At 46.0% G+C, this 25,881-nt stretch overlaps 1 protein-coding gene across 2 annotated transcripts; it reads right to left on the bottom strand.

The window, feature by feature from the left end:
• Positions 1 to 561: 561 nt before the first annotated feature.
• LOC106582185 (GRIP and coiled-coil domain-containing protein 2) lies at positions 562 to 25,618 on the bottom strand. Of its 2 annotated transcripts, none has more exons than XM_014165010.2 (23): positions 25,423 to 25,618; positions 24,925 to 24,981; positions 24,516 to 24,600; positions 23,897 to 23,964; positions 23,667 to 23,771; positions 23,179 to 23,532; positions 22,894 to 23,051; positions 20,990 to 22,751; positions 20,753 to 20,810; positions 20,308 to 20,507; positions 19,438 to 19,557; positions 18,827 to 18,991; positions 18,530 to 18,634; positions 16,442 to 16,604; positions 15,801 to 15,901; positions 15,408 to 15,623; positions 8,415 to 8,536; positions 8,128 to 8,304; positions 7,811 to 8,019; positions 4,536 to 4,748; positions 4,254 to 4,393; positions 3,952 to 4,153; positions 562 to 1,863 (listed from the first exon to the last, which is right to left on the bottom strand). In XM_014165010.2, the coding sequence occupies exons 1-23, from the start codon at positions 25,429 to 25,431 to the stop codon at positions 1,790 to 1,792; spliced, it is 4,863 nt and encodes a 1,620-aa protein (XP_014020485.2). In that variant the 5' UTR covers positions 25,432 to 25,618; the 3' UTR covers positions 562 to 1,789. The 2 variants fall into 2 exon arrangements, with proteins under 2 accessions (XP_014020485.2, XP_014020486.2); XM_014165011.2 differs by having other exon boundaries at positions 24,925 to 24,978; positions 25,423 to 25,611.
• Between the last annotated feature and the right edge of the window lie 263 nt (positions 25,619 to 25,881).

Genomic DNA, 25,881 nt, shown 5'->3' with positions numbered 1-25,881 from the left:
TTTTCCTGTTGAAAAACAATATCCCACGTATAAATATAGTAATGTACACACTTAAAGGTACAATTTTTTTTAGGGGTAGCAAAATGCTATTTTTTAAGAGTGATGTGCAAACTTCGTGGAGTAGGCCGGATGGTGCGCTCCGATCGATCGGTCTCCCACCTTGCTTGAGGAACAATAGAGGAGTAATAGAGAACTAAAAGGAAAGGCCCACCCCCCACCATGTCAGAGGACACCTGGATCACCAATCGAGATTTACCTTTATTAAGTAAATCAGGTGATACATGAGGTGAAAAGGAGACTGGAGCATGCCTTTACATTTTTTCTCTCTAAATGTGTGGATTATTGCTCTTTAGGCTTCCCTATTGGTAAATATAACAACTTTTATAGATATACTGTAACTTATTTAGATGATAGAACTTTTTCTAAATGACCAAATATTACATCAATTTACCTCAAAATCATTTCATTGGGGTGACTTAAAAAGTTGAGATGAGACATTACATTTTTAGATGAACAAGAGTAGCGGCAGGCCAAGAAAGTAAAAAAATTATAATAAATAAATAGTATATATATTGTCATGTTTATTCACAGTTAAATAATCTCGTAGGAAAAAGGATGGTGGTTTTGCTACTGATTGCAGGTCTCCTTTTTATATAAAATGGTTGACCTAAAATGTATGCTTAACTTTGATTTATTTGTCCTTTTCTAAATCATGTCTTAACCCAGAGCGGATATCAACTTCAACCAAACTGTGAGGACTGGAAACCCTCACCAGTTTACAACATCAGTAATCATTCATATTTTATAGCCTAACAATATACTTTCCCAGTTTAAATATACAATTATTCATTAAGAGTACATTCAGTTATTCCCATGTATTACTTGTCCCCATCTGGCCTCATTCATTAATATGCCTTAGGAATAACACAGAACAATGACATTAGCATATAACCCTGGGTAAGAGATGAGCCAAATCTGAACCGGCACTTTATCCCAATATAGTGCAATATATGGGAAATAAGAGTACAATTTCAGGCACAGCCTTGGTCATAGTAAATGAGAGCCTAATGTGACTCCTATACCTCATGTCACAGTTGGTGCTAGTCCACTAAATTTGTAAATTCAAGTGCAAAGATAGCGGTTTGTAAATGATGACGTGATATGAAATACAACCATAGGACTACAGAGCAGGAGGCTTCAATTTGACCCAGTCATTGATATCCTGTACCCTTTCAGCATGTTTGGTTAACTTGAACAAAAGCAGTCCCACATTGCAATAACATTGTAATTTCACAGCAAGTACATAATTACTATATACACACACACACACACGGACCAATTACAGACTACATACCTAGATATTACCAGAGCATTCTTTGGTATGTAATCTTGATACATCGAAACAGGTGTGAATTGTTATAATTGTCGATTGACAACTCTACATTAGATCTTAAGTGAAATGTGTTATCACAGTCATAGTTCACTTCATTAATCATTTTAACCATTTAATCCGCATGGAGCGGATTATTACGAAGCTACAAATTCAGTCGTAAAAAACAAATCAAAGTATTGAATGTGAGGCATTGAGGAATCATCACACCATCACCGGTCCAGTAACTAAACAGTTGAAAGAGCACTGGCTTGTTTTGCTGCTGTCAGCACTTGCTTCATTTCAAGTAGATTAATGATCATAAATTATATTTGAATACTTTTCAATAACTCCAGTTGATCAGACATATTGATCAGATGAAAGTGAAGGCAGGTAGAGATGGCAGTAGCTGATGTGTCTTTATCTGATGCCAGACCAGCTGTGAAGGTAGGAGGTCCATCCTGAGCCTTTTGCTCCTCCCACTTCCTCCTCACCTGAAGCAGAAAGAGACTGGTTCAGAGACACAGGTAGGACACTACAGTACCAACACACACAGTATTTACTATACACTATACCAGGGATCATCAACTAGATCCAGCCACGGGACAACGTTTTCTTGAGCGGATGGTCAGGGGGCCGTAACATAATTACAAATAATTAGTAGAAAGCAAATTGATTGCAAGATGCCCAGACAGATATAATATTGGCCGTGGATAAGGAGTTTTCGCCCCTGCCTGCCCCTTCTGGAAACCTCTTTCTTTAAGCTAAGGATCCAGATCACATTCTGCACATGTGTGACTTTCTGCACACATACATTTTTCTAAGGTTGCTGCTGCCCCCCCCTTCACGTTTCACTCTTCACTCTTCTGAACCATGATGATATAGCCCATGTCTCATTTCTGAACAGTTTAAATAAAAACCCTGCAGCCATTTGAACGTACCTTCCAAAACATATTATAAAGGCTACAACCTTCTCGGTCTGTCTGTTGCAATGGATATTGCAATTGCACAAGCAGGACTCAGTCCCTACACTTTGGATAAAAAACTATTAGCATTTTGTGTGATGTAGGCTAATCTTTATAGAGGCTGCCATATCGTAGTTCCTGAAAAAAAGAAGCCCACTTGACAGCCTGTCTGCCTCTTGCACAGCTTAGGAACTGTTTCAATGATGATGAAAAAACAAAGGCAGTCTAGGAGGAGAGGGGGGAGCGGCAGCGGAGTGGGCACTCAACTATGTAAAATGTGCAGAAATATCCATATTTTTTGCCTGAGCAAATTAGGATACATAAACTCCTTATCTGTAGCCACTCCGTATAATATTTGACTAAAACATAATAATTTCAAACCTTGCTTACATTGGTATACAATCACATACACTGAGTGCACAAAACATTAGGAATACCTTCCTAATATTGAGTTTGCACCCGCTTTTGTCCTCAGAACAGCTTCAATTCATCGGGGCATGGACTACAAGGTCTCGAAAGCACTCCACAAGGATGCTGGCACATGTTGACTTCAATGCTTCCCACAGTTGCGTCAAGTTGGCTGGATGTCCTTGGGTGGTGGACCATTCTTGATACACATGGGAAACTGATGAGCGTGAAAACCCAGCAGCGTTGCAGTTCTTGACACACTCAAACCGGTGCGCATGGAACATACTATCATACCCCGTTTCAAAGGCACTTAAATCTTTTGTCTTTCCCTTTCACCCCCTGAATGACACTCAAGGCTTAAAAATCATTATTTAACCCGTCTCCTCTTCATCTACACTGCTACAACACGGCAAGCGGTACCGGAGCGCCAAGTCTAGGACCAAAAGGCTTCTCAACAGTTTTTACCCCCAAGCCACAATAACAGGTAATCAAATGGCTACCCGGACTATTTGCATTGCGTCCCACCCAGCCCCCCCAACCCCTTTTTTACGCTGCTTCTACTCTCTGTTTATCATCTATGCATAGTCACTTTAACTATACCTATATGTACATATTAACTCAATTAGCCCGACTAACCGGTGCCCCCGCACATTGACTCTGTACCGGTACCACCTGTATATAGCCTCGCTATTGTTATTGTCACAGTTTTTATTTCTTTACTTATATATTGTTCACCTAATACCTATTTTTTACTTAAAAATTGCACTGTTCGTTAGAACCTGTAAGTAAGCATTTCACTGTAAGGACTACACCTGTTGTATTCGGCGCATGTGACAAATAAACTTTGATTTGATTGAAGTCAATAAGAGGTCATAGCTTTCACCTGGTCAGTCTATATCAATGTTTTGTACACTTTGGAACAAATCACTTGGAGCTAATTTGCTGGGTTTTTACAGTCTTATGTCCAACAATTCAAACATTTCTCAGCAAATAAAATCAACCGTGGGCTAAATTCAGTCCGCAGGCCACCAGTTGGGGTGCCCAGCACTAAACATCCCAATGTTAACCTCCAGGAAATATTGCAACTGCAACTTCACTCAACGTACTACTCACACTAAGAGATTGATAGGTGTGTGTGTGAGAGAGAGTATGTGTGTATGTACAGCGTGTGTGTGGGTGTGTCTGTTTATACAGTGTGTGTGTACCTACCCATTGCGATAGCAGCCAGTTTATTCTTCTCCTCAGGGCTGAGTTGTAACATGGTGTGTATGACGGGGAGCAGAGCCTGTCTCTCGCTGCCTGACCGCAGGAAGATAAACTGCAGGAGGACATTCTTCAGATACTCCAGGTTGGCTACACTCTTCTCTCTCTCATGGTTTCGTTCCAGACGACGCACCTCAGACTTCAACAGCTACAGAAGAACGAATACCGACACAAGTATGACTGTGTGTGTGTGTGTGTGTGTGTGTGTGTGTGTGTGTGTGTGTGTGAGAGAGAGAGAGAGTACATACATTGACCTGTTCCATCAGAACAGCGTTGGTAGCCTCCGTCTCATGCAGTAGCCTGTTCATGTGTTCCATACTGCGTGTAGCTGTGGTCAACTTCTGACTTAACTCCTCTTTAGTCGGCTCCACCTGCCACACAAACGGCTCTGAAACCAATCACACAAACAAATGCTCCTTTAGCAGACAGGCGTATTCACAGACACAGCATCTCGAATACATGTCTCTTGTCGGAATAAAACCAAGTACAGTATGTAGCCATTGAACTCATGCATGGACACAAACTCATACCCTGTTTGGGGTCTGGGGAGGTGAGTAGATGCTCCAGTGAGGGTAGGGGTGTGTGTGGGGGGGACAGGGATTCTGTCTCAGTGGTCTCCATGCCCTCCCCCTCTTCTCTAGCCATGGACTGGAGGTCACTGAGGCCCAGGCCCAGCCCCCCCATCGCCCCCTGGTCTACAGTCCGGCGGTCCACCACTGGCTTACGACTGGTCTGGACTGGAGCTGGACGGTGGAGAGAGACCGGGGGGAGGGGACAGTGGAGAGAGAGTAAGACAACACATATCTCGTCGGGCAGAGTGCAACAATGTAATTCCCTACTTCACCATGAGAGGGTGCTGATGTGAGATAAGTTCATGAACAGAGGATGATAAAAATAACTGTGCTGAAAAAGAGCAGACTTCATATTGGTAGGTGTGTGTGTGTGTGTGTGTGTGTATCTGTGTGAGAGAGAGAGACAGAGGTAGAGAAAGAAATAGGGCGGGTGTCTGATTGATGGACAGAGAGAGTGAGAGACGTGTGGGTAGAACCACCTGCAGCCTGCCCTGCTCTTCACACCCTAGAGAACACCCACAGTGGTGGAGTCTCTCTGGAACCTCTTGACCCTAACTTGCACTTGAAGTTAACATCATTTTCACTTTAAGATTCAATCAAGTCTTAAAGCGTTTAAGGTTCAGTGCAGATGAAGGAAGAGAGACAAGAAGCAGAAGTTATTTCTGATTATAAGAAGGGATCCAGCCTTGCTGTCTCCAGAAGTGCAACTGCGCCCAAATTGTGTGTTAGGGTGGCACTAACGACCAGGCTCTCCAGATGTCAGTGTGCTGGTGCTACCCAGAGGGGCAGGCAGACCAGGCCTGGTTAAGGCTGGATGGGCTCTTTGTAGCCTTCACACTAACTAACACCTGGCCAGGCTGAGATGAAGGAAGTCCCCTCTCACTCAGCTCTCTCTCCCATCTTTAAACAGCTGCACTACCACACTAGATGAGGAAGATGAAAAGATAGAGAGATAGATGGAGTGTGTGTTTACGCCGAGTGGCGTAAACACCTGTGTGGGAGGTGATATACAGTGAGCACCATAATTCATTGGACAGTGACCATTTCTTTGTAAATTTGGTTCTGCACTCTAGCACTTTGAGTTTGAAAGGATACAATGACAATGAGGGTGAAGTGCAGACTGTCAGCTTTACTTTGAGGGTATTTTCATACATATCGGAAGAACCGTTTAGAAATGATAGAAGCTGTTGTACATAGTCCCCCCCATTTTCAGGCATCAAAAAACATTGGACAGTTTAACATAATGTAGAATAAAGTAATCATTGTTAATATTTGGTCGCATATCCTTTGCATGCAATGACTGCTTGACGTCTGCGATGCATCGACATCACAAGACGCTGGGTATCTTCCCTGGTGATGCTCTGCCAGGCCTGTACTGCAGCCATCTTCAGTCTGCAATGCATCGACATCACCAGACGCTGGGTATCTTCCCTGGTGATGCTCTGCAGGGCCTGTACTGCAGCCATCTTCAGTCTGCGATGCATCGACATCACCAGACGCTGGGTATCTTCCCTGGTGATGCTCTGCCAGGCGTTGTACTGCAGCCATCTTCAGTCTGCGATGCATCGACATCACCAGACACTGGGTATCTTCCCTGGTGATGCTCTGCCAGGCCTGTAGTGCAGCCATCTTCAGTCTGCGATGCATCGACATCACCAGACGCTGGGTATCTTCCCTGGTGATGCTCTGCCAGGCCTGTACTGCAGCCATCTTCAGTCTGCGATGCATCGACATCCCCAGACGCTGGGTATCTTCCCTGGTGATGCTCTGCCAGGCTTGTACTGCAGCCATCTTCAGTTCCTGCTTGTTTCGGGGACTTATTGCCTTCAGTCTCCTCTTCAGCATGGAAAATGCATGTTCAATTGGATTCAGATCCGGTGATTGACTCGGCCAGTCAAGGATTTTCCACTTTTTGGCCGTCAAAAACCCCTTCGTTGCCCTAATGTTTAGGGTCATTGTCTTGTTGCATGATGAAATGCCATCCAATGAGTTTGGAGGCATTTGGTTTTATTTGAGCAGATAAAATATTTCTGTAGACTTCAGAATTCATTGTTCTACTTCTGTCTGCAGTCACATCATCGATGAAGACAAGTGAGCCTGTTCCACTGGCAGCCATACAGGCCCAAGCCATAACACCCCCTCCACCATGTTTCACGGATGAGGTGGTATGCTTTGGATTATGGGCATGTCTTTTTTTTCTCCACACTTTCCTCTTTCCATCACTCTGGTACATGTTAATCTTTGTCTCATCTGTCCACAATACTTTTTTCCAGAACTCTTGGGGCTCTTTTAGGTGCTTTTTAGAAAACTATAATCTCGCCTTTCTGTTCTTCAGGCTTATCAGTGGTTTGTATCTTGTAGTGTACCCTCTGTAGTCCTGCTGGTGTAGTCTTCTACGTATGGTAGACTTTGACACATCTCCACCTGCATCCAGGAGAGTGTTTTTGATCTGATGGGCTGTTGTCAGGGGGTTTTCTTCACCATAGAGAGTATTCTCCGGTCATCCACTACAGTGGTCTTCCTCAGTCTACCAGGTCTTTTGACATAATTGAATTCACCGGTTGTTTTGTTCTTGTTAATGATGAACCAAACTGTTGGCGTGCCCAGGGTTTTTGCAATGTTCCTGATTGATTGATTTTCATTTCTGAGCCTTATGACGGCCAGCTTCATTTGCATCGACACTGCTGTCTTCCTCATGTTGTCACACCCCAACAACAAGTCTAGAATCAATACTATTCATCAACAACTCTCCTGCATTCACTAACGACACAAATGAATACACCTGCCTAATGACACACATCTGTGAAGACAATTCAACAAATACTTGTAGTACCTTAAAAATGGGGGGACCATGTACAAAAGGTGCTGTCATTTCTAAACGGTTCATCCGATATGTATGAAAATACCCTCAAATTAAAGCTGACAGTCTGCACTTCACCCTCATTGTCATTGTATTCTTTCAAACTCAAAAAGTGCTAGAGTGCAGAACCAGAATAACCAAAAAATGGTCACTGTCCAATGAATTATGGTGCTCACTGTATAAGGTCTATAAGCTCTGCTCTCTCATGCTCAACTCACAACCCCTCTCTCTACTCTTCCCCTGGTCTCCATCCCCTTCTCACTCTCCGCTGGCTCTCTAACCCAACACTCACCCCCCTCCTCTCTTTTCCTCTCCAGAACCGCACTCCATTCTTTCCCACTCTCAACCCAATCCTCAGCCTCTCTGGTCTTACCGGTCTGGCTCTGCAATGTGAACAGTTGGTTCTCCAGCCTGGTCATCTGGTTCTGCAGGGTCTCTACTGTAGTTCTGTGTTCGTCCTGAAGGTGGCGGATCTGCTCCCGGAACCCTGAGCGTTGGGCGTCGGCCTGGGAGGTAAGTTGACCCACCGTCTGGGCCAGCTCTGTCCGCAGCGACATACTCTCTGCCTGGAGAGACAGGAGTCTGGAGGAAGATAAAGGAGAGATGGGAAACGTTAGCCCGCTGAGCTAAAGACATGAGCTCTGGGAGCTAATACTAGTCTTCAGGCAAGGCTACTCCTCCTCCACACACCGCTCTCTGAGTTCAGCCTCTTTAGCGATGGTCTCCTGCAGTATCTTGTTGTGTCGTTCCAGCAGCGTGTCGTGTTCCATCTGGAGCTGTTGGAACTCTGCAGTGCTCACCGCCAGACTCTGCTGACTGTCCTGCAGTTTGGCTTTATACTGGTCCACCATGGACTCCATCTGCTCTCTGTCACACACATTATCATCATATAACACACATCAAATGTGTCACCATATAACACACACACACACACACACACACACACACACACACACACACAGTATCTGTAGCTATACCTCTCCTGTTTGGTGGTGTGTCCGTCACTCTGGGCCGAACTCTTGTTCTTCTGCTGTTTGAGGACATTGTGAACTCTGACCTTATAGCTGTCAAACTCAGTAGTGACAAATGACAGCTCAGCCTGGAAACAGAATACACACCACACATTGATTGTAAGTTGTAATTAATTAAAATCCTTAAACTGTTTGTAAGCACACATATTACGTGGTACCGGTCTCTCTATTTTCACCCTGAAGTGTAATTAGGTGTGTTTCTGCAGATCAGCAGCTATAAATATGACGGTGTATAGCAGGGGTAGGCAACTACATTCAGCAGCGAGACAATTTATGTCAGAGCAAATGGTCGCGGGGCTGGAACATACAGTGCCAAAGTGGAATTATGTTTACAAATTAATAACAAATGAAAAGCTGAAATGTCTTGAGTCAATAAGTATTCAAACCCTTTGTTATGGCAAGCCTAAATAAGTTCAGGAGTAAAAATGTGCTTAACAACTCACAATAAGTTGCATGGACTCACTCTGTGTGCAATAATGTTTAACATGATTTTTGAATGACTACCTCATCTCTGTACCCCACATATACAATTATCTGTAAGGACCCTGAGCTGAGTAGTGAATTTCAAACACAGATTCAACCATAAAGACCAGGGAGGTTTTCCAACGTCTCACAAAGGGCACCTATTGGTAGATAAGCAAACATTTAAAAAGCAGGCATCAAATATATCTCTTTGAGCATGGTGAAGTTATTAATGACACTTTGGATGGCTTATCAACACACCCAATCACTAGAAAGATACAGGCGTCCTTCCTAACTCAGTTGTTGGAGGAAGGAAACCACTGAAGGATTTCACCATGAGGCCAATGGTGACTTTAAAACAGTTACAGAGTTTAATGGCTGTAATAGGAGAAAACTGAAGATGGCTCAACAATATTGTAGTTACTCCACAATACTAACCTAAATGACAGAGTGAAAAGGAAGCCTCAACAGAATAAAAAAATATTCTAAAACATACATCCTGTTTGCAACATGGCACTAAAGTAATACTGCAAAAAATGTGGCAAAGCAATTCACTTTTTGTCCTGAATACAAAGTGTTATATTTGGGGCAAATCCAATACAAACACATTACAGAGTATCACTCTCCATATTTTCAAGCAAAGTGGTGGCTGCATAATGTTATGGGTATGCTTGTAATAGTTAAGGACAGGGTAATTTTTCAGGATAAAAAGAAACAGAATGGAGGCAAAATCAGAGAGGAAAAATGGGAGATGAATTCACCTTTCAGCAGGAAATCCTGGGAGATGAATTCAACTTTCAGCAGGACAATAACCTAAAACCTAAATCTACACTGGAGTTGCTTACCAAGAAGACAGTGAATACTCCTCAGTGGCCGAGTTACAGGTGTGACTTAAATCTACTTGAAAATCTATGGCAAGACGTGATCAACAACCAATTTGACAGAGCTTGAATTATTTAGAAAATAATAAAAATGGGCAAATGTTGCATAATCCAGGTGTGGAAAACTCTTAGAGACTTACCCAGAAAGACTCACAGCTGTAATCGCTGCCAAAGGTGCATCTACAAAGTATTGACTCAGGGGTGTGAATACTTATGTAAATTAGATATTTCTGTATTTAATTTTCAAAAAATTAACAAAAATGTCTAAAAACATGTTTTCACTTTAACATTATTGGGTTTTGTCTGTAGATAGATGAGAGAAAAAAACATATTTAAGTCATTTTGAATTCAGGCAACAAAATGTGGAATAAGTCAAGGAGTATAAATACTTTCTGCAGGCACTGTAATTATATCCTGGAAGGATATTGATCTCATTCCGTCAGTAGAGGATGCCTGGTTGTTCTTTAAAAGTGCTCTCCTCACCATCTTAAATAAGCATGCCCCATTCAAAAAATGTAGAACCAGGAACAGAAATAGCCCTTACTTCACTCCAGACCTGTCTGCCCTTGACCAGCACAAAAACATCCTGTGGCGTTCTGCATTAGCATCGAATAGCCCCCGCGATATGCAACTTTTCAGGGAAGTTAGGAACCAATATACACAGGCAGTTTGAAAAAGCTAGCCTTTGCTTTCCTAACAGAAATTTGCATCCTGTAGCACAAACTCCAAAAAGTTCTGGGACACTAAAGTCCATGGAGAATTAGAGCACCTCCTCCCAGCTGCCCACTGCACTGAGGCTAGGAAACACTGTCACTACCGAAAAATCCACTATAATTGAGAATTTCAATACGCATTTTTCTACGGCTGACCATGCTTTCCACCTGGCTACCCCTACCCCGGTCAACAGCACTGCACCCCCCACAGCTACTCACCCAAGCCTCCCCATTTCTCCTTCACCCAAATCCAGACAGCTGATGTTCTGAAAGAGCTGCAAAATCTGGACCCCTACAAATCAGCCGGGTTAGACAATCTGGACCCTCGCTAAAATTATCCGCCGCAATTGTTGCAACCCCTATTACTAGTCTGTTCAACCTCTCTTTCGCATCGTCTGAGATCCCTAAAGATTGGAAAGCTGCCGCGGTCATCACCCTCTTCAAAGGGGGAGACACTCTAGACCCAAACTGCTACAGACCTGTATCTATCCCACCCTACCTTTCTAAGGTCTTCGAAAACCAAGTTAAACAGATCACCGACCATTTCGAATCCCACCGTACCTTCTCCGCTATGCAATCTGGTTTCTGAGCTGGTCATGGGTGCACCTCAGCCACGATCAAGGTCCTAAACGACATCATAACCTCTATGGGGGTGCCACAGGGTTCAATTCTCGGGCTGACTCTTTACTCTGTACACATCAATGATGTCGCTCTAGCTGCTGGTGATTCTCAGACGACACCATTTTGTATACTTCTGGCCCTTCTTTGGCTTCAATGCCATACAACTCTCCTTCCGTGGCCTCCAAATGCTCTTAAATGCAAGTAAAACCAAATGCATGCTCTTCAACCGATTGCTGCCCGCACCTGCCCGCCTGTCTAGCATCACTACTCTGGATGCTTCTGACTTAGAATATGTAGACAACTACAAATACCTAGGTGTCTGGTTAGACTGTAAACTCTCCTTCCAGACTCACATTAAGCATCTCCAATCCAAAGTTATATCTAGAATCAACTTCCTATTTCGCAACAAAGCATCCTTCACTCATGCTGCCAAACTTACCCTCGTAAAACTGACTATCCTACCGATCCTTGACTTCGGCAATGTCATTTACAAAATAGCCTCCAACACTCTACTCAGCAAAGTGGATGCAGTCCAAAGCCCCATATAGTACCCACCACTGTGACCTGTATGCTCTCGTTGGCTGGCCCTCGCTTCATATTCGTCGCCAAACCCACTGGCTCCAGGTCATTCATAAGTCTCTGCTAGGTAAAGCCCCGCCTTAACTCAGCTCACTGGTCACCATAGCAGCACACTCGTAGCACGCACTCCAGCAGGTATATTTCACTGGTCACCCCCAAAGCCAATTCCTTTTTCGGCCGCCTTTTCTTCCAGTTCTCTGCTGCCAATGACTGGAATGAACTACAAAAATCTCTGAAGCTGGAGACTCATATCTCCCTCACTAGCTTTAAGCACCAGCTGTCAGAGCAGCTTACAGATAGATCATTGTACCTGTACATAGCCCCTCTGTAAATAGCCCATCCAACTACCTCATCCCCATATTGTTATTTATTTTTTTGCTCCTTTGCACCCCAGTAGCTCTACTTGCACATTCATCTTCTGCACATCTATCACTCCAGTGTTTAATTGCTAAATTGTAATTATTTCGCCACTATGTCCTATTTATTGCCTTACCTCCCTAATCTTACCTCATTTGCACACACTGTTTATAGACTTTTCTATTGTATTATTGACTGTATGTTTTGTTTATTCCATGTGTAACTCTGTGTTGTTGTATGTGTCGCACTGCTTTGCTTTATCTTGGCCAGGTCGCAGTTGTAAATGAGAACTTGTTCTCAACTAGCCTACCTGGTTAAATAAAGGTGAAATAAGATTTAAAAAATAATGTGTACACTGCAAATTGACCGCAACTAAGTCCAAAAAGAGATTGTATAAAAATAAAAAAAATAGATAAAATAATTTCATATCTTGATTGCATTGAGATCACGTCAATAGATTTTTGTTATTTTTTTGCTGAATTCCTGGTGATTTTACAGTCTTTTTTTCCCTCCCGCAAACAAAACCCCCCCAAAACATTTTGGGCCTGCCTATTGCCAACCCCTGCTGTATACTGTATGTGTGTGTGTGAGTGAATGATTATATACTGTAATGAATAATACAGTGTTAGTGTGTAGGTCCCAGAGGTAGACAACCCAGCAGCATTTCCTCTACCGTGAAGCCAGACCGTACCGTTCATTATCACCCACTAGACCCCAGGGAAATAATAACATTTGGTTTCAACCATTTAGAAAAGCTGCACACTCAAACTCTACTGATGGGAAATCCATGAAGTTATTTCTACTGACTGAGCTGGGCTAAAAGAGGGTATGGAGAGGGAGAGGGGTTGAGCTAGGTCCAGACAGAGGTGGAGAGAGGGAGATGGGTTGAGCTAGGTCCAGACAGAGGTGGAGAGAGGGAGATGGGTTGAGCTAGGTCCAGACAGAGGTGGAGAGAGGGAGAGAGGTTGAGCTAGGTCCAGACAGAGGTAGAGAGAGGGAGAGAGGTGGAGAGAGGGAGAGAGGTTGAGCTAGGTCCAGACAGAGGTGGAGAGAGGGAGAGAGGTTGAGCTAGGTCCAGACAGAGGTGGAGAGAGGGAGATGGGTTGAGCTAGGTCCAGACAGAGGTGGAGAGAGGGAGATGGGTTGAGCTAGGTCCAGACATAGGTGGAGAGAGGGAGAGGGGTTGAGCTAGGTCCAGACAGAGGTGGAGAGAGGGAGATGGGTTGAGCTAGGTCCAGACAGAGGTGGAGAGAGGGAGAGAGGTTGAGCTAGGTCCAGACAGAGGTGGAGAGAGGGAGAGAGGTGGAGAGAGGGAGAGAGGTTGAGCTAGGTCCAGACAGAGGTGGAGAGAGGGAGAGTGGGAGAGGGGTTGAGCTAGGTCCAGACAGAGGTGGAGAGAGGGAGAGTGGGAGAGGGGTTGAGCTAGGTCCAGACAGAGGTGGAGAGAGGGAGAGAGGTTGAGCTAGGTCCAGACAGAGGTGGAGAGAGGGAGATGGGTTGAGCTAGGTCCAGACAGAGGTGGAGAGAGGGAGAGAGGTTGAGCTAGGTCCAGACAGAGGTGGAGAGAGGGAGATGGGTTGAGCTAGGTCCAGACAGAGGTGGAGAGAGGGAGATGGGTTGAGCTAGGTCCAGACAGAGGTGGAGAGAGGGAGATGGGTTGAGCTAGGTCCAGACATAGGTGGAGAGAGGGAGAGAGGGAGAGGGGTTGAGCTAGGTCCAGACATAGGTGGAGAGAGGGAGAGAGGGAGAGGGGTTGAGCTAGGTCCAGACATAGGTGGAGAGGGAGAGGGGTTGAGCTAGGTCCAGACAGAGGTGGAGAGAGGGAGAGAGGTTGAGCTAGGTCCAGACAGAGGTAGAGAGAGGGAGAGAGGTGGAGAGAGGGAGAGAGGTTGAGCTAGGTCCAGACAGAGGTGGAGAGAGGGAGATGGGTTGAGCTAGGTCCAGACAGAGGTGGAGAGAGGGAGATGGGTTGAGCTAGGTCCAGACAGAGGTGGAGAGAGGGAGAGAGGTTGAGCTAGGTCCAGACAGAGGTAGAGAGAGGGAGAGAGGTGGAGAGAGGGAGAGAGGTTGAGCTAGGTCCAGACAGAGGTGGAGAGAGGGAGATGGGTTGAGCTAGGTCCAGACAGAGGTGGAGAGAGGGAGATGGGTTGAGCTAGGTCCAGACATAGGTGGAGAGAGGGAGAGGGGTTGAGCTAGGTCCAGACAGAGGTGGAGAGAGGGAGATGGGTTGAGCTAGGTCCAGACAGAGGTGGAGAGAGGGAGAGAGGTTGAGCTAGGTCCAGACAGAGGTGGAGAGAGGGAGAGAGGTGGAGAGAGGGAGAGAGGTTGAGCTAGGTCCAGACAGAGGTGGAGAGAGGGAGAGTGGGAGAGGGGTTGAGCTAGGTCCAGACAGAGGTGGAGAGAGGGAGAGTGGGAGAGGGGTTGAGCTAGGTCCAGACAGAGGTGGAGAGAGGGAGAGAGGTTGAGCTAGGTCCAGACAGAGGTGGAGAGAGGGAGATGGGTTGAGCTAGGTCCAGACAGAGGTGGAGAGAGGGAGAGAGGTTGAGCTAGGTCCAGACAGAGGTGGAGAGAGGGAGATGGGTTGAGCTAGGTCCAGACAGAGGTGGAGAGAGGGAGATGGGTTGAGCTAGGTCCAGACAGAGGTGGAGAGAGGGAGATGGGTTGAGCTAGGTCCAGACATAGGTGGAGAGAGGGAGAGAGGGAGAGGGGTTGAGCTAGGTCCAGACATAGGTGGAGAGAGGGAGAGAGGGAGAGGGGTTGAGCTAGGTCCAGACATAGGTGGAGAGGGAGAGGGGTTGAGCTAGGTCCAGACATAGGTGGAGAGAGGGAGAGGGGTTGAGCTAGGTCCAGACAGAGGTGGAGAGAGGGAGATGGGTTGAGCTAGGTCCAGACAGAGGTGGAGAGAGGGAGATGGGTTGAGCTAGGTCCAGACAGAGGTGGAGAGAGGGAGATGGGTTGAGCTAGGTCCAGACAGAGGTGGAGAGAGGGAGAGAGGGGAATGGTTGAGCTAGGTCCAGACAGAGGTGGAGAGAGGGAGAGAGGGGAATGGTTGAGCTAGGTCCAGACAGAGGTGGAGAGAGGGAGAGAGGGAGATGGGTTGAGCTAGGTCCAGACAGAGGTGGAGAGAGGGAGATGGGTTGAGCTAGGTCCAGACAGAGGTGGAGAGAGAGAGATGGGGTTGAGGGTAGAGAGGGGGGAGAGAGAGGTAGAATGGAGAGAGAGGATGAGATGAGAGAGAGAAAAACCAAATGTGTGCATGTTCGTGTGTGTGTGTGTGTGTGTGTGTGTGTGTGTGTGTGTGTGTGTGTGTGTGTGTGTGTATATACCTTGGCAGTGTTGGCCTCCTGCTGCAGTGAGGTCAGTCTGTGTTGCAGGGAGCTGCTTGTTCTCTGCTGTTGTTCTGTCAGAGTCCTCAGCTGCTCCTGCAGCCGGTGGCACTCCCCAGACAGGTCACAGCACTGGATCTTACTGTTCTCTAGCTGCTGTTGGTGGGTCTCCAGGTCTCCCTTCAGAGAGGCCAGGGTCATCATCTGAGAGGCTTCCTGCACAAACACACACACACTACAATGTAAATGTTTCTAAGGCAACACCAACTAGACTACTACAATGTATTAACGTAACCTAACACTGTCAACACTCATAATAATAATACAGTAGTGAGGTCACACACAGGGGAAAGCAGTAAGGGGAACACAACACTGTGATCCCTGGAGTCTGACCTGGCGCTTGGCATCTGCCAGGTCTTTCTTGGTTTTCACCAGCAGTTGTTTCATCTTGGCGCTCTTGTCCTGCCCCTGGTCCAGCTGGGACTTCAGACCCTCTGGAGGATCACACAGGTTTCAGGAATGAAATAATACAGAAATGCATTGAAGGACATCATTATAATGAATGAAACCCATTCTAGAAACAAAGGATTTTGATCTACTGTAACCTGATTTAGTTCCGTTTTAGTAGGTTAGTTGTAAGAGAACTATGTCAGTTACATTTGACTTAAAAAAAAAACATTTTTAGTCATTTAGCAGATGCTCTTATCCAGAGCGACTTACAGTAGTGAATGCATACATTTCATACATTTTATTTCTGTGCAGGCCCCCCGTGGGAATCGAACCCACAACCCTGGCGCTGCAAACACCATGCTCTACCAACTGAGCTACACGGAATGCAACGGTAGTGATTGGTGTGATAAGTGTCCTGTGTAGCTCAGTTGGTAGAGCATGGCAGCTCCGGGGTTGTGGGTTCGATTCCCACAGGGGACCAGTATGAAAAAAAAAGTATTCAAATGCACACACTCACTAAGTCGCTCTGGATAAGAGCTTCTGCTAAATGACTCGAATGTAAAAATGTAGACATGTCTGCGTACCGATCTCCTGGTTGAGTGTTTCTTCTTTCTGAGTGTGTGTGTGTATCTGTGTTTTCAGCTCCTCCACACACACATCTTTCTCTGACAGTTTGGTGTTGAGTTCTTTGACCAGGCGTTCATAGTCTGCCATCTCCATGTCCAACAACGTGCTCTGCTGGGCCTCCTGGACAAAAACACACCCATTCACAACAGATACACACCGCACCACACACACACTGAATCATGTTTCTACACACATCTTAGTATGAGTAATGGAAAAGCAGCTTCCAGTGCTTGAGGGGACAATGTTATTTTGACATCGTTCTAGAGTCAGCGTTGTTTTGTAGGACTAGAGGCAACACAACTCTCAGTGAGGGTTAGAAGGAAGGGCTTCACCAGCTCTTTATTTGAGTGGCCATGCTGTCTGTGTGTGTGTGTGTATATATATATATATATATATATATATATATATATATATATATATATAGCTCAAAAAAATAAAGGGAACACTAAAATAACACATCCTAGATCTGAATGAAAGAAATAATCTGATTAAATACTTTTTTCTTTACATAGTTGAATGTGCTGACAACAAAATCACACAAAAATAATCAATGGATATCCAATTTATCAACCCATGGAGGTCTGGATTTGGAGTCACACTCAAAATTAAAGTGGAAAACCACACTACAGGCTGATCCAACTTTGATGTAATGTCCTTAAAACAAGTCAAAATGAGGCTCAGTAGTGTGTGTGGCCTCCACGTGCCTGTATGACCTCCCTACAACGCCTGGGCATGCTCCTGATGAGGTGGCGGATGGTCTCCTGAGGGATCTCCTCCCAGACCTGGACTAAAGCATCCGCCAACTCCTGGACAGTCTGTGGTGCAACGTGGCGTTGGTGGATGGAGCGAGACATGATGTCCCAGATGTGCTCAATTGGATTCAGGTCTGGGGAACGGGCGGCCAGTCCATAGCATCAATGCCTTCCTCTTGCAGGAACTGCTGACACACTCCAGCCACATGAAGTCTAGCATTGTCTTGCATTAGGAGGAACCCAGGGCCAACCGCACCAGCATATGGTCTCACAAGGGGTCTGAGGATCTCATCTCGGTACCTAATGGCAGTCAGGCTACCTCTGGCGAGCACATGGAGGTGTGCGGCCCCCCAAAGAAATGCCACCCCACACCATGACTGAACCACCGCCAAACCGGTCATGCTGGAGGATGTTGCGGGCAGAAGAACGTTCTCCACGGCATCTCCAGACTCTGTCACGTCTGTCACATGTGCTCAGTGTGAACCTGCTTTCAACTGTGAAGAGCACAGGGCGCCAGTGGCGAATTTGCCAATCTTGGTGCTCTCTGGCAAATGCCAAACGTCCTGCACGGTGTTGGGCTGTAAGCACAACCCCCACCTGTGGACGTCGGGCCCTCATACCACCCTCATGGAGTCTGTTTCTGACCGTTTGAGCAGACACATGCACATTTGTGGCCTGCTGGAGGTCATCTTGCAGGGCTCTGGCAGTGCTTCTCCTGCTCCTCCTTGCACAAAGGCAGAGGTAGCGGTCCTGCTGCTGGGTTGTTGCCCTCCTACGGCCTCCTCCACGTCTCCTGATGTACTGGCCTGTCTCCTGGTAGCGCCTCCATGCTCTGGACACTACGCTGACAGACACAGCAAACCTTCTTGCCACAGCTCGCATTGATGTGCCATCCTGGATGAGCTGCACTACCTGAGCCACTTGTGTGGGTTGTAGACTCCGTCTCATGCTACCACTAGAGTGAAAGCACCGCCAGCATTCAAAAGTGACCACAACATCAGCCAGGAAGCATAGGAACTGAGAAGTGGTCTGTGGTTACCACCTGCAGAACCACTCCTTTATTGGGGGTGTCTTGCTAATTGCCTATAATTTCCACCTGTTGTCTATTCCATTAGCACAACAGCATGTGAAATTTATTGTCAATCAGTGTTGCTTCCTAAGTGGACAGTTTGATTTCACAGAAGTGTGATTGACTTGGAGTTACATTGTGTTGTTTAAGTGTTCCCTTTATTTTTTGAGCAGTATGTATATGTATATATATATATGTGTGTGTGTGTGTGTGTGTGTGTGTACCTTGCGTAGCTGCTCCAGCTCCTGTGCAGTCTGCTGAGACTGCTGCTTCTGTCTGCGGAGCTGCACGTTCAACTCCTCTACCTCCTTCTGCAACGACCACAGCTCCTGGAGAGACAAACACAGTTAACATAGCGCGCGCGCGCGCACACACACACACACACACACACACACACACACACACACACACACACACACACACACACACACACACACACACACACACACACACACACACACACACACACACACACACACACACACACACACACACACACACACACACACACACACACCTACCTTTGTCTTTTGTTCCTTCAGTAGTCTCTCAGCCTGATGGTCTCTGTTCAGGGCGTCTGTCTGCCTGTGTAGCTCTGCTGTCTGTCCTTCCATCTGTCTCACCGTGCTCCTCAGAGTCTCCATCCCAGTCATCAGGTCCTCTCTCTCCGACCACAGCCGCTCATGCTGAACACACAGAAAAACACACATTTAAGAAAACTTCACTGTTCTTGACAATCACCAGTCCCTTTGGCCATATAATCAGCCAGCAAGGGACATAGAATACTCTTCAACATATCTAACAAAGACATCCAGGCAAGTCTCAGACACTGTTCAGACACGCGAGTTTCTCTGTCTGTACTTCCAGTCTGCATTGTCCCAGGGGAGCTGTCAGCTCATAGAGCCATGACCAGCATCTTCCTCAGTAGACACAACAGCAGATGGAACCAGACGCTGGTTTATTTACACACACTCCATTACTCCACTAGAAAAACTATTAGGAGATGATAATCATTACAAGTGGAATGGAAATAATTCACAAATGGACAGTTTATATTTGTACTGAGGGGGAAATTGTCGGTCTGGTTGAGCATGCTGGAAGACTGAGCATGGTGTGGGACTGTGTGTGTTACCTGTTGTACAGCGGTGTTGAGTTGTTTGGTCAGCTCTGAGATCTGTTTCTCAGCTCCCTCCACCTTCTCTCTCTCCTTATCCAGCTGCTCTGTCTGCCTGTCGTAGTCCAGCTGTAAGTTCTGTAACACACACACACAAATGTAATATTAAACACATTCATTATTGAGTAGGCATCGAGGCATTCGGGTTTAATGCAGAATAACACCTACTACATCAAGCTTCCTGTTCTACACAGTGACAGGGTATCCATCCATTCAGGTCTGGAACAAAACTCTCATTAAACTGGGCAGAGTGATTTGATCTCTAATGGCTTACAAAGCCAATTCATAAAGACAACCGTCTGAGCCCATTTAATGTGGCTGTTGTGCATTACTAACTGAAACAAACAGAAAGCTCCTTATTGAGCACACACACTTAGCAACAACAGCACTGGCCAACAATCTAGGGAAAATGCCACTTCATTATTTGCATAAACAATCTCTTCAGATTTGTACCAACAGCTTATTAATAAGCAATTCACTATTGATTTCTGTGTTATTCATTCCGTATGAGGTAGAGACGCAGTGAGGGGTCAAGGCTAGGTATCAGGGGCGATGTTTCCCTACCAATACATAGGGGTCAGGGCTAGGTATCAGGGGCGATGTTTCCCTACCAATACATAGGGGTCAGGGCTAGGTATCAGGGGCGATGTTTCCCTACCAATACATAGGGGTCAGGGCTAGGTATCAGGGGCGGTGTTTCCCTACCAATACATAGGGGTCAGGGCTAGGTATCAGGGGCGGTGTTTCCCTACCAATACATAGGGGTCAGGGCTAGGTATCAGGGGCGGTGTTTCCCTACCAATACATAGGGGTCAGGGGGAGTAGTACCTTGTATCCCTCTGCTCCATGGATGATGTCTTTCATTGAGCTGGTCACTCTCTCTCTCTCAGCCTTCAACACCTCCACTTCCTCCTTCAGAGACACAGCCTCTTTCCTGCTGGTGTCCAGCTCCTTCCTGGCTTTCACAGCCACAGCCTTGATCTTATTCATCCTCTCATCCTTCTCTTTGCTTTCCTTCTCCAGCAGGGCTGCGATGAAGGGATGGAATCAAGAGGACACAGAGACTTCATCACACACAGATCATTGGCAGTATCAGAATCCCTTAAGGATTGGCACTTTGTATCTGTCATTCTTATATGAGCTTAATAAATCATCTAGAAAAAAACAAAAAACAAGCATGTCACTGTTAGTACTGCTGATCTGTGTTTACTGGTCATAGTATCCTAGTTCCCTGTTCTGGACCTCTCCATTACAGTAGTAATTAGGAACGTACCGATTTTCTCAGTGAACTCACTGGCTGTGTTCTCCTCTGAGACAGCGGAGGCTGTAGACTGGTGGGGGGAGAGAGAGGGAGGGAGAGACAGGGAGGTGGAGGGAGAGGAAAAGTCAGTCTGTAGAACTAATGAAAAATACCTCAGCACTCACTGTAACAAACTATAGCTCGAGGCAAAAAAATATATATATTTTTTTATCCATTAAAGTTGAAGACACCGACAGAAGAAGCACTCACCTGTAGGACAGCCATCTCACTCTTCAGCTGGGATATGACCTTGTCCTTTTCTGTTAGCTGCTGTTGTAGCGCTCTCCTCCCCTCTTGTTTTTCCTCCTCCTCTCTCTCCGTCTCTCCTCCCACCTTCTGCTCCCTCTCTTTGTCTGCCAGTGTCTCTGTAGCGTTGCTGACCTGGGCCAATAATTCCTGGTTCTCTGTTCTCATCTTCTCATTGGCCAGTTTCATCTCTCCCAGGTCTCTCTGTAGAGCTTCAGTATCTCCCACCAGCTCCCCCAGATTAAACTTCAGGAGGTTCCTCTCCTTCTCCAGCTCCTCTACACAAGCCTGCAGCTCCTTCACCTCTTCCCCTGGGCTCCCCTGCACCTCCCCTAGGCTGCTCTTCAGCAGGCTCCTCTCCTTCTCCAGCTCCACTATACGAGCCTGTAGCTCAGCCACCTTTTCTCTTTGGCCTTGCCTCCCCTCCACCTCCCTCTCCTCCCTCAGCCTCACCACCTCCATCTCTCTCTCCTGCAGTGCTGACAGTGTTTGGTCTCTCTCTGTGCTCACCACATTGAGTGAATCCTCCAACTCCTGAACAGCACTCTCCTTCATCTGTAGCTGAGAGAGGATCTCCCCGTTCTGCTTGCTCAGATCCTCCACTGAAGCCTTTAGCTCGAGGGCTAACGCTGTCTGCTCCTCAAGAGAGGCCTTTAGCTCAGAGGCTAACACAGTCTTCTCCTCCAGAGAGGTATTAAACTCGAGAGCTAATTCTGTCTTCTCCTGCAGAGATGTCTGCAGCTGCTCCTTCAGCCCCTCGGCTGCCTGTGTCTGCTCCAGGAAGCTCTCCAGTCTCTTCTCCAGGCCCTGGACCTTCTCCAACAGGCTGTCTCTGTCTTCATTCAGCACTCTTAACTTCTCCACCAGACTCTCTCTCTCCTCAGTTAGCCCTCTGACTCTCTCCTGTAGCTCCTGGATCGCTGACGCCCCCTGTTCCTTCATAGCTTCATATTGTCTGACGAAGTCCCCGGTCCTCTGGCCTAGCTCAGTCTCCAGGCCTCTCAGGATGTCTCTGGTGTGTTCACACTCAGCCACCGCCTGACCCCTCTCCCTGGCTAGGTACTCACATTCATCCACTGCCTGGCGCCTCTCTTTGGCTAGAGACTCAAATTCACCCACCGCCTGGGTATTCTCTCTAGCTAAGGTCTCACACTGGGTCCTCAGCGTCTGGACCTCTAGGATCAATCTCTGCTGTTCTTCCAGGGTAAAACTTTGGTGGTCTGTGTCAGGGAAAGGGCTGGACAAGCTCTGTCTGGGACTGGAGGGGCTAGCAGAGCGGGCAGGCATGCTGTACTCTGGTTCTCTCTGTGGCCCACTCTGCTGGAGCTGAGTGAGGGCTGGAACCTCCTGAAGATCACACTTGGGGGTTGCCGGGATCAGAGGGTCTCGGTAAGGGGTCATATTCAGGTCAGGGGTCACACCCTCCCGGGTCATCAGCAACTCATCGATCTTAAACTCTAGCTCCTCCTTCTCTGTCTGAAACTCCTCCCTCATCCTCTCAAGCTCCACCTCCAGTTGAGTCTTCACATTGCCCAAGAAGGTCAGTTCGTCTTGCAGCATTGTATTCTGGGATTGCAGGTCCTCCAAGGCGGATCGGAGTTGTCCAGTCTCTGTCTCTCCATCACTGGCATCAATCTGACTTAAACCAGACAGCTCCAACATCCTGGCTATTCCTGAGCTGCGGCCGCTAGGCTCCTCCTCTTCCTCCTGCACATCCTGCAGGAAGCTGTTATAACAAGAAGAGGAAGAAAATTAGATTAATTAAGCACTTTTTAAAGTAGCTCAAAGCGTTTTACTGTACAGTATGTGACTCATCTCATCCAACACCAATACCTTGTCCAACACCAATGTATAGCAGTAGGACCCACCTGTCTTTGAGAGCGAGCTGCTCACTGAGCTCCTCTTGGAGGAGTAGCAGTCTCTCTCTCTCCATCTCAAAGTCTTCCTCCAGAGATCTCAGCTCCTCTTCATGTTGCATGCTATGCTGGGCCAACTCTTCTCGTAGGTTCTCTACTTCCTGCTGAGCCTAAAAGAAAAAGAAACACACAGTGTATTGCAACACTTAGACCAGAAGGTCTTTGTCAGCTGTCGGCTTATAACCCTGTGAAGGTATTTCTTTTGTGAAATGTTTCGGACACTGCTTTTCAACTAACCTCTGTCTGCGCCCTCTGGTGGTCCTCCTGCAGTGCTGCAGCCTCCAGGGCGCTTCGCTCCACCACTGCAGCTAGCTCCGTCTGCAGACTCAGGATCTGCGACTCCAGGCTGTGACTAACAGCTTCTACATTGTCATTTGTATCTTCCTTTTCTCTTTCCCTATGCTTTTCTTTCTCTCTTTCACTCTCCTTCTCGTCTTTCTCTCTCAGAAGCCTCTGAAAGAATTCGACTTCTTCTTTATGTTTGGCCTGGGATACGTGCATGGTCTTCTCAAAAGTGGCCATCTTTTTCTGGTGGTCTTCCTTGGCCTGGTTCAACTCTCCCTGCAGGGTGGCCAGTTTTCTTACTGCATCCTGGTCATATTCAACAGAAAACATAAAGTTAGAACTGGAACAAAAGACTGAACACCATGCAGCTATCCAGGACTAGGGTAGGTGACCACTGGTCTGGCCTACACAGACAGATAACATGGTCTACTACAGTTCACCTGTTCCCGCTGCGTGACCTTCTCATTCTCCTTCCGCAGTAACACTGCACTCTGCTGGGTCTCAGCCTTCTCCAGCAGCAAGGCACTCATCCTCTCAGTCAGCTCCTGGGAGAACAGAATACGACAGAATTCAACAGAATAGAATGGAAAACACATTACATACAAACACTCCCAAAGCACTTCAGCAGCAGCTTATTCATTTTCTCATGTAACAATTTAAGACCACAAACCTGTATGACGGAGTCGTCTGAATTGCCTGTTGGTTGAGACTTGAGGGTGTCAACTTCCTTCTCCAAATCTGAAAGAAATGTTGGGAAGTAGAAAGGACAAAAAATATTAAAAAAGAAATCCTACTACTTTATTGATATTATAAACAATCACAACATTGAATAGTAAACCAATGGTTGACCCTTATCATGGTCTCCATGCACACTCCACAGGACTCTACACACACTGACACTCCCAACTCACAAATAACATGCACACACATTTATACTGACTCTATACACACATATACAATCATAATTTACACTGCTGCTAGTGTTTATTATATATCCTGATGCCTAGTCACCTTACCCCTATACATATCTACCTCTATCACTCCAGTATCCCTGCACCTTGTAAATATGGTACTGGAACTGACCCTGTATATAGCTTCTTACTTTCTTGTGTTCTTTTTATTTATCTTTCTTGTGTGTTTTTGTTCTACCTTATGTTATTGTTAGTGCTACATTGATATTGATTATGAAATTGTTGGGTTTAGAGCTGGTAAGAAAGGCATTTCACTGTACTTGTGCACATCAAATTACACCTTGAATCTAAACAGTGTATGACAGGTGCATCATGTACCTGCACATTTGGACTTCATCTTCTGGATGGCAGCCATCTGCTTCTTGGCAAACTTGATGAGGTCATCCTTGGACAATGTGTCCAACTTCATAGAGGTACCAAACAGTGAGACAGAGGTACCAAACAGTGAGACATAGATGTGGCAAACAGTGAGACATAGATGTAGCAAACAGTGAGACATAGATGTAGCAAACAGTGAGACATAGATGTAGCAAACAGTGAGACATAGAATGCATTATTTTAGGGTCTCAGTACTAGTCTTTCGATATTATAAAGTTGTCAAAAGTATGAGCACAAAGCCCAATCAATTCATGTGTACATGACATTTCAAAATACTGTAAGACTGATAAAGGAAGAATGGGGTGGTGGTGGGTAGGATAGTATTTCTGAGAACTCGGTAGTGCTGCACCTTTGATTTTGCTGCACCTGAAGGTGGTGAGGCCACAGACTCTGGGCCAGTGTCCTGCTGTTGTGGAAAACAAACAATTACATAAAACAGGAAATACCGGTATGACGCGCACACACACCAATCTCACATTTGCAGCCTAGGCAAACACTACAAAAGCGATGAGTAGGTATCACGTAGCTAATCTCATCTAGATAGCCATCTTTGCCTTTGGTGATACCGAAGCATGTGAATACTTCTGGATAAGGAAACAGTTGGCTAGCTGTCCATGGCTAACATTGCCCTTATAGCTAGTTAGACCAGTAACGTGGCCAAGGTCTATGACTTAACTATCATGTCATGTTAGCAGTTGTGTAGTATCGCATATTATTTTAAATGGCGATTTAGTTGTCATTAATATTATGTTAGCTAGCTAGCTACACTAACGTTAGCTAAACCTGCTACTAGCCAGCCAGACGTGCTAACAACAATCACTTAACGTTACATGTCGACCAAACTTACCTCCATCATGATCGAAGCAATGTAACTAACCAATCGTTAACGGAATCGGTAGTCTGTGTAGCTGAATATCTGCTATATGTTACTGAATTGTACGATTTGAAAACTAAAGCATTTCACTATTTTGATGATCTCCAACGCTAAGCTTCAATTCATTTCCGACTTCGTCAAACAACGTCCGTACGTACGTACGTCACAGCGAACGTCATCGATAGTGCCTGTCAGACTTCAGATCGTCAGACTTCAGATCGTCTAACAGTAAAAACGGCAGATTTTTGTTGTTGTTTCAAAGTAACATTAATTATTTATACACTGCACTAGGAATTTCCAGGTGAACAAAAGAGAAGAGCAGTCGCAGATAGTCAATTATAACTCAATGGGGTTCATTACAAGAGGCAACCTCCAACACAGACGCAGAGAAAACGTCTAGCTGTTTTTTTTCTTCTTCTGTGGGCTTTCTGG

The sequence above is a fragment of the Salmo salar genome, chromosome ssa21 (assembly GCF_905237065.1).
Source record: "Salmo salar chromosome ssa21, Ssal_v3.1, whole genome shotgun sequence".
NCBI lineage: Eukaryota > Metazoa > Chordata > Actinopteri > Salmoniformes > Salmonidae > Salmo > Salmo salar.
Note: the sequence above shows the minus strand (reverse complement) of the source record. Positions and strands in the feature narration are given on the sequence as shown.

Excerpts from the sequence above, each read along its gene's own strand:
- LOC106582185 (XM_014165010.2), bottom strand. Across the intron at positions 23,772-23,896 it reads CAGACGACTCCGTCATACAG|GAGCTGACTGAGAGGATGAG; the intron begins GTTTGTGGTCTT and ends CTGTTCTCCCAG. Across the intron at positions 8,305-8,414 it reads CACACCACCAAACAGGAGAG|AGAGCAGATGGAGTCCATGG; the intron begins GTATAGCTACAG and ends TGTGTGTGACAG.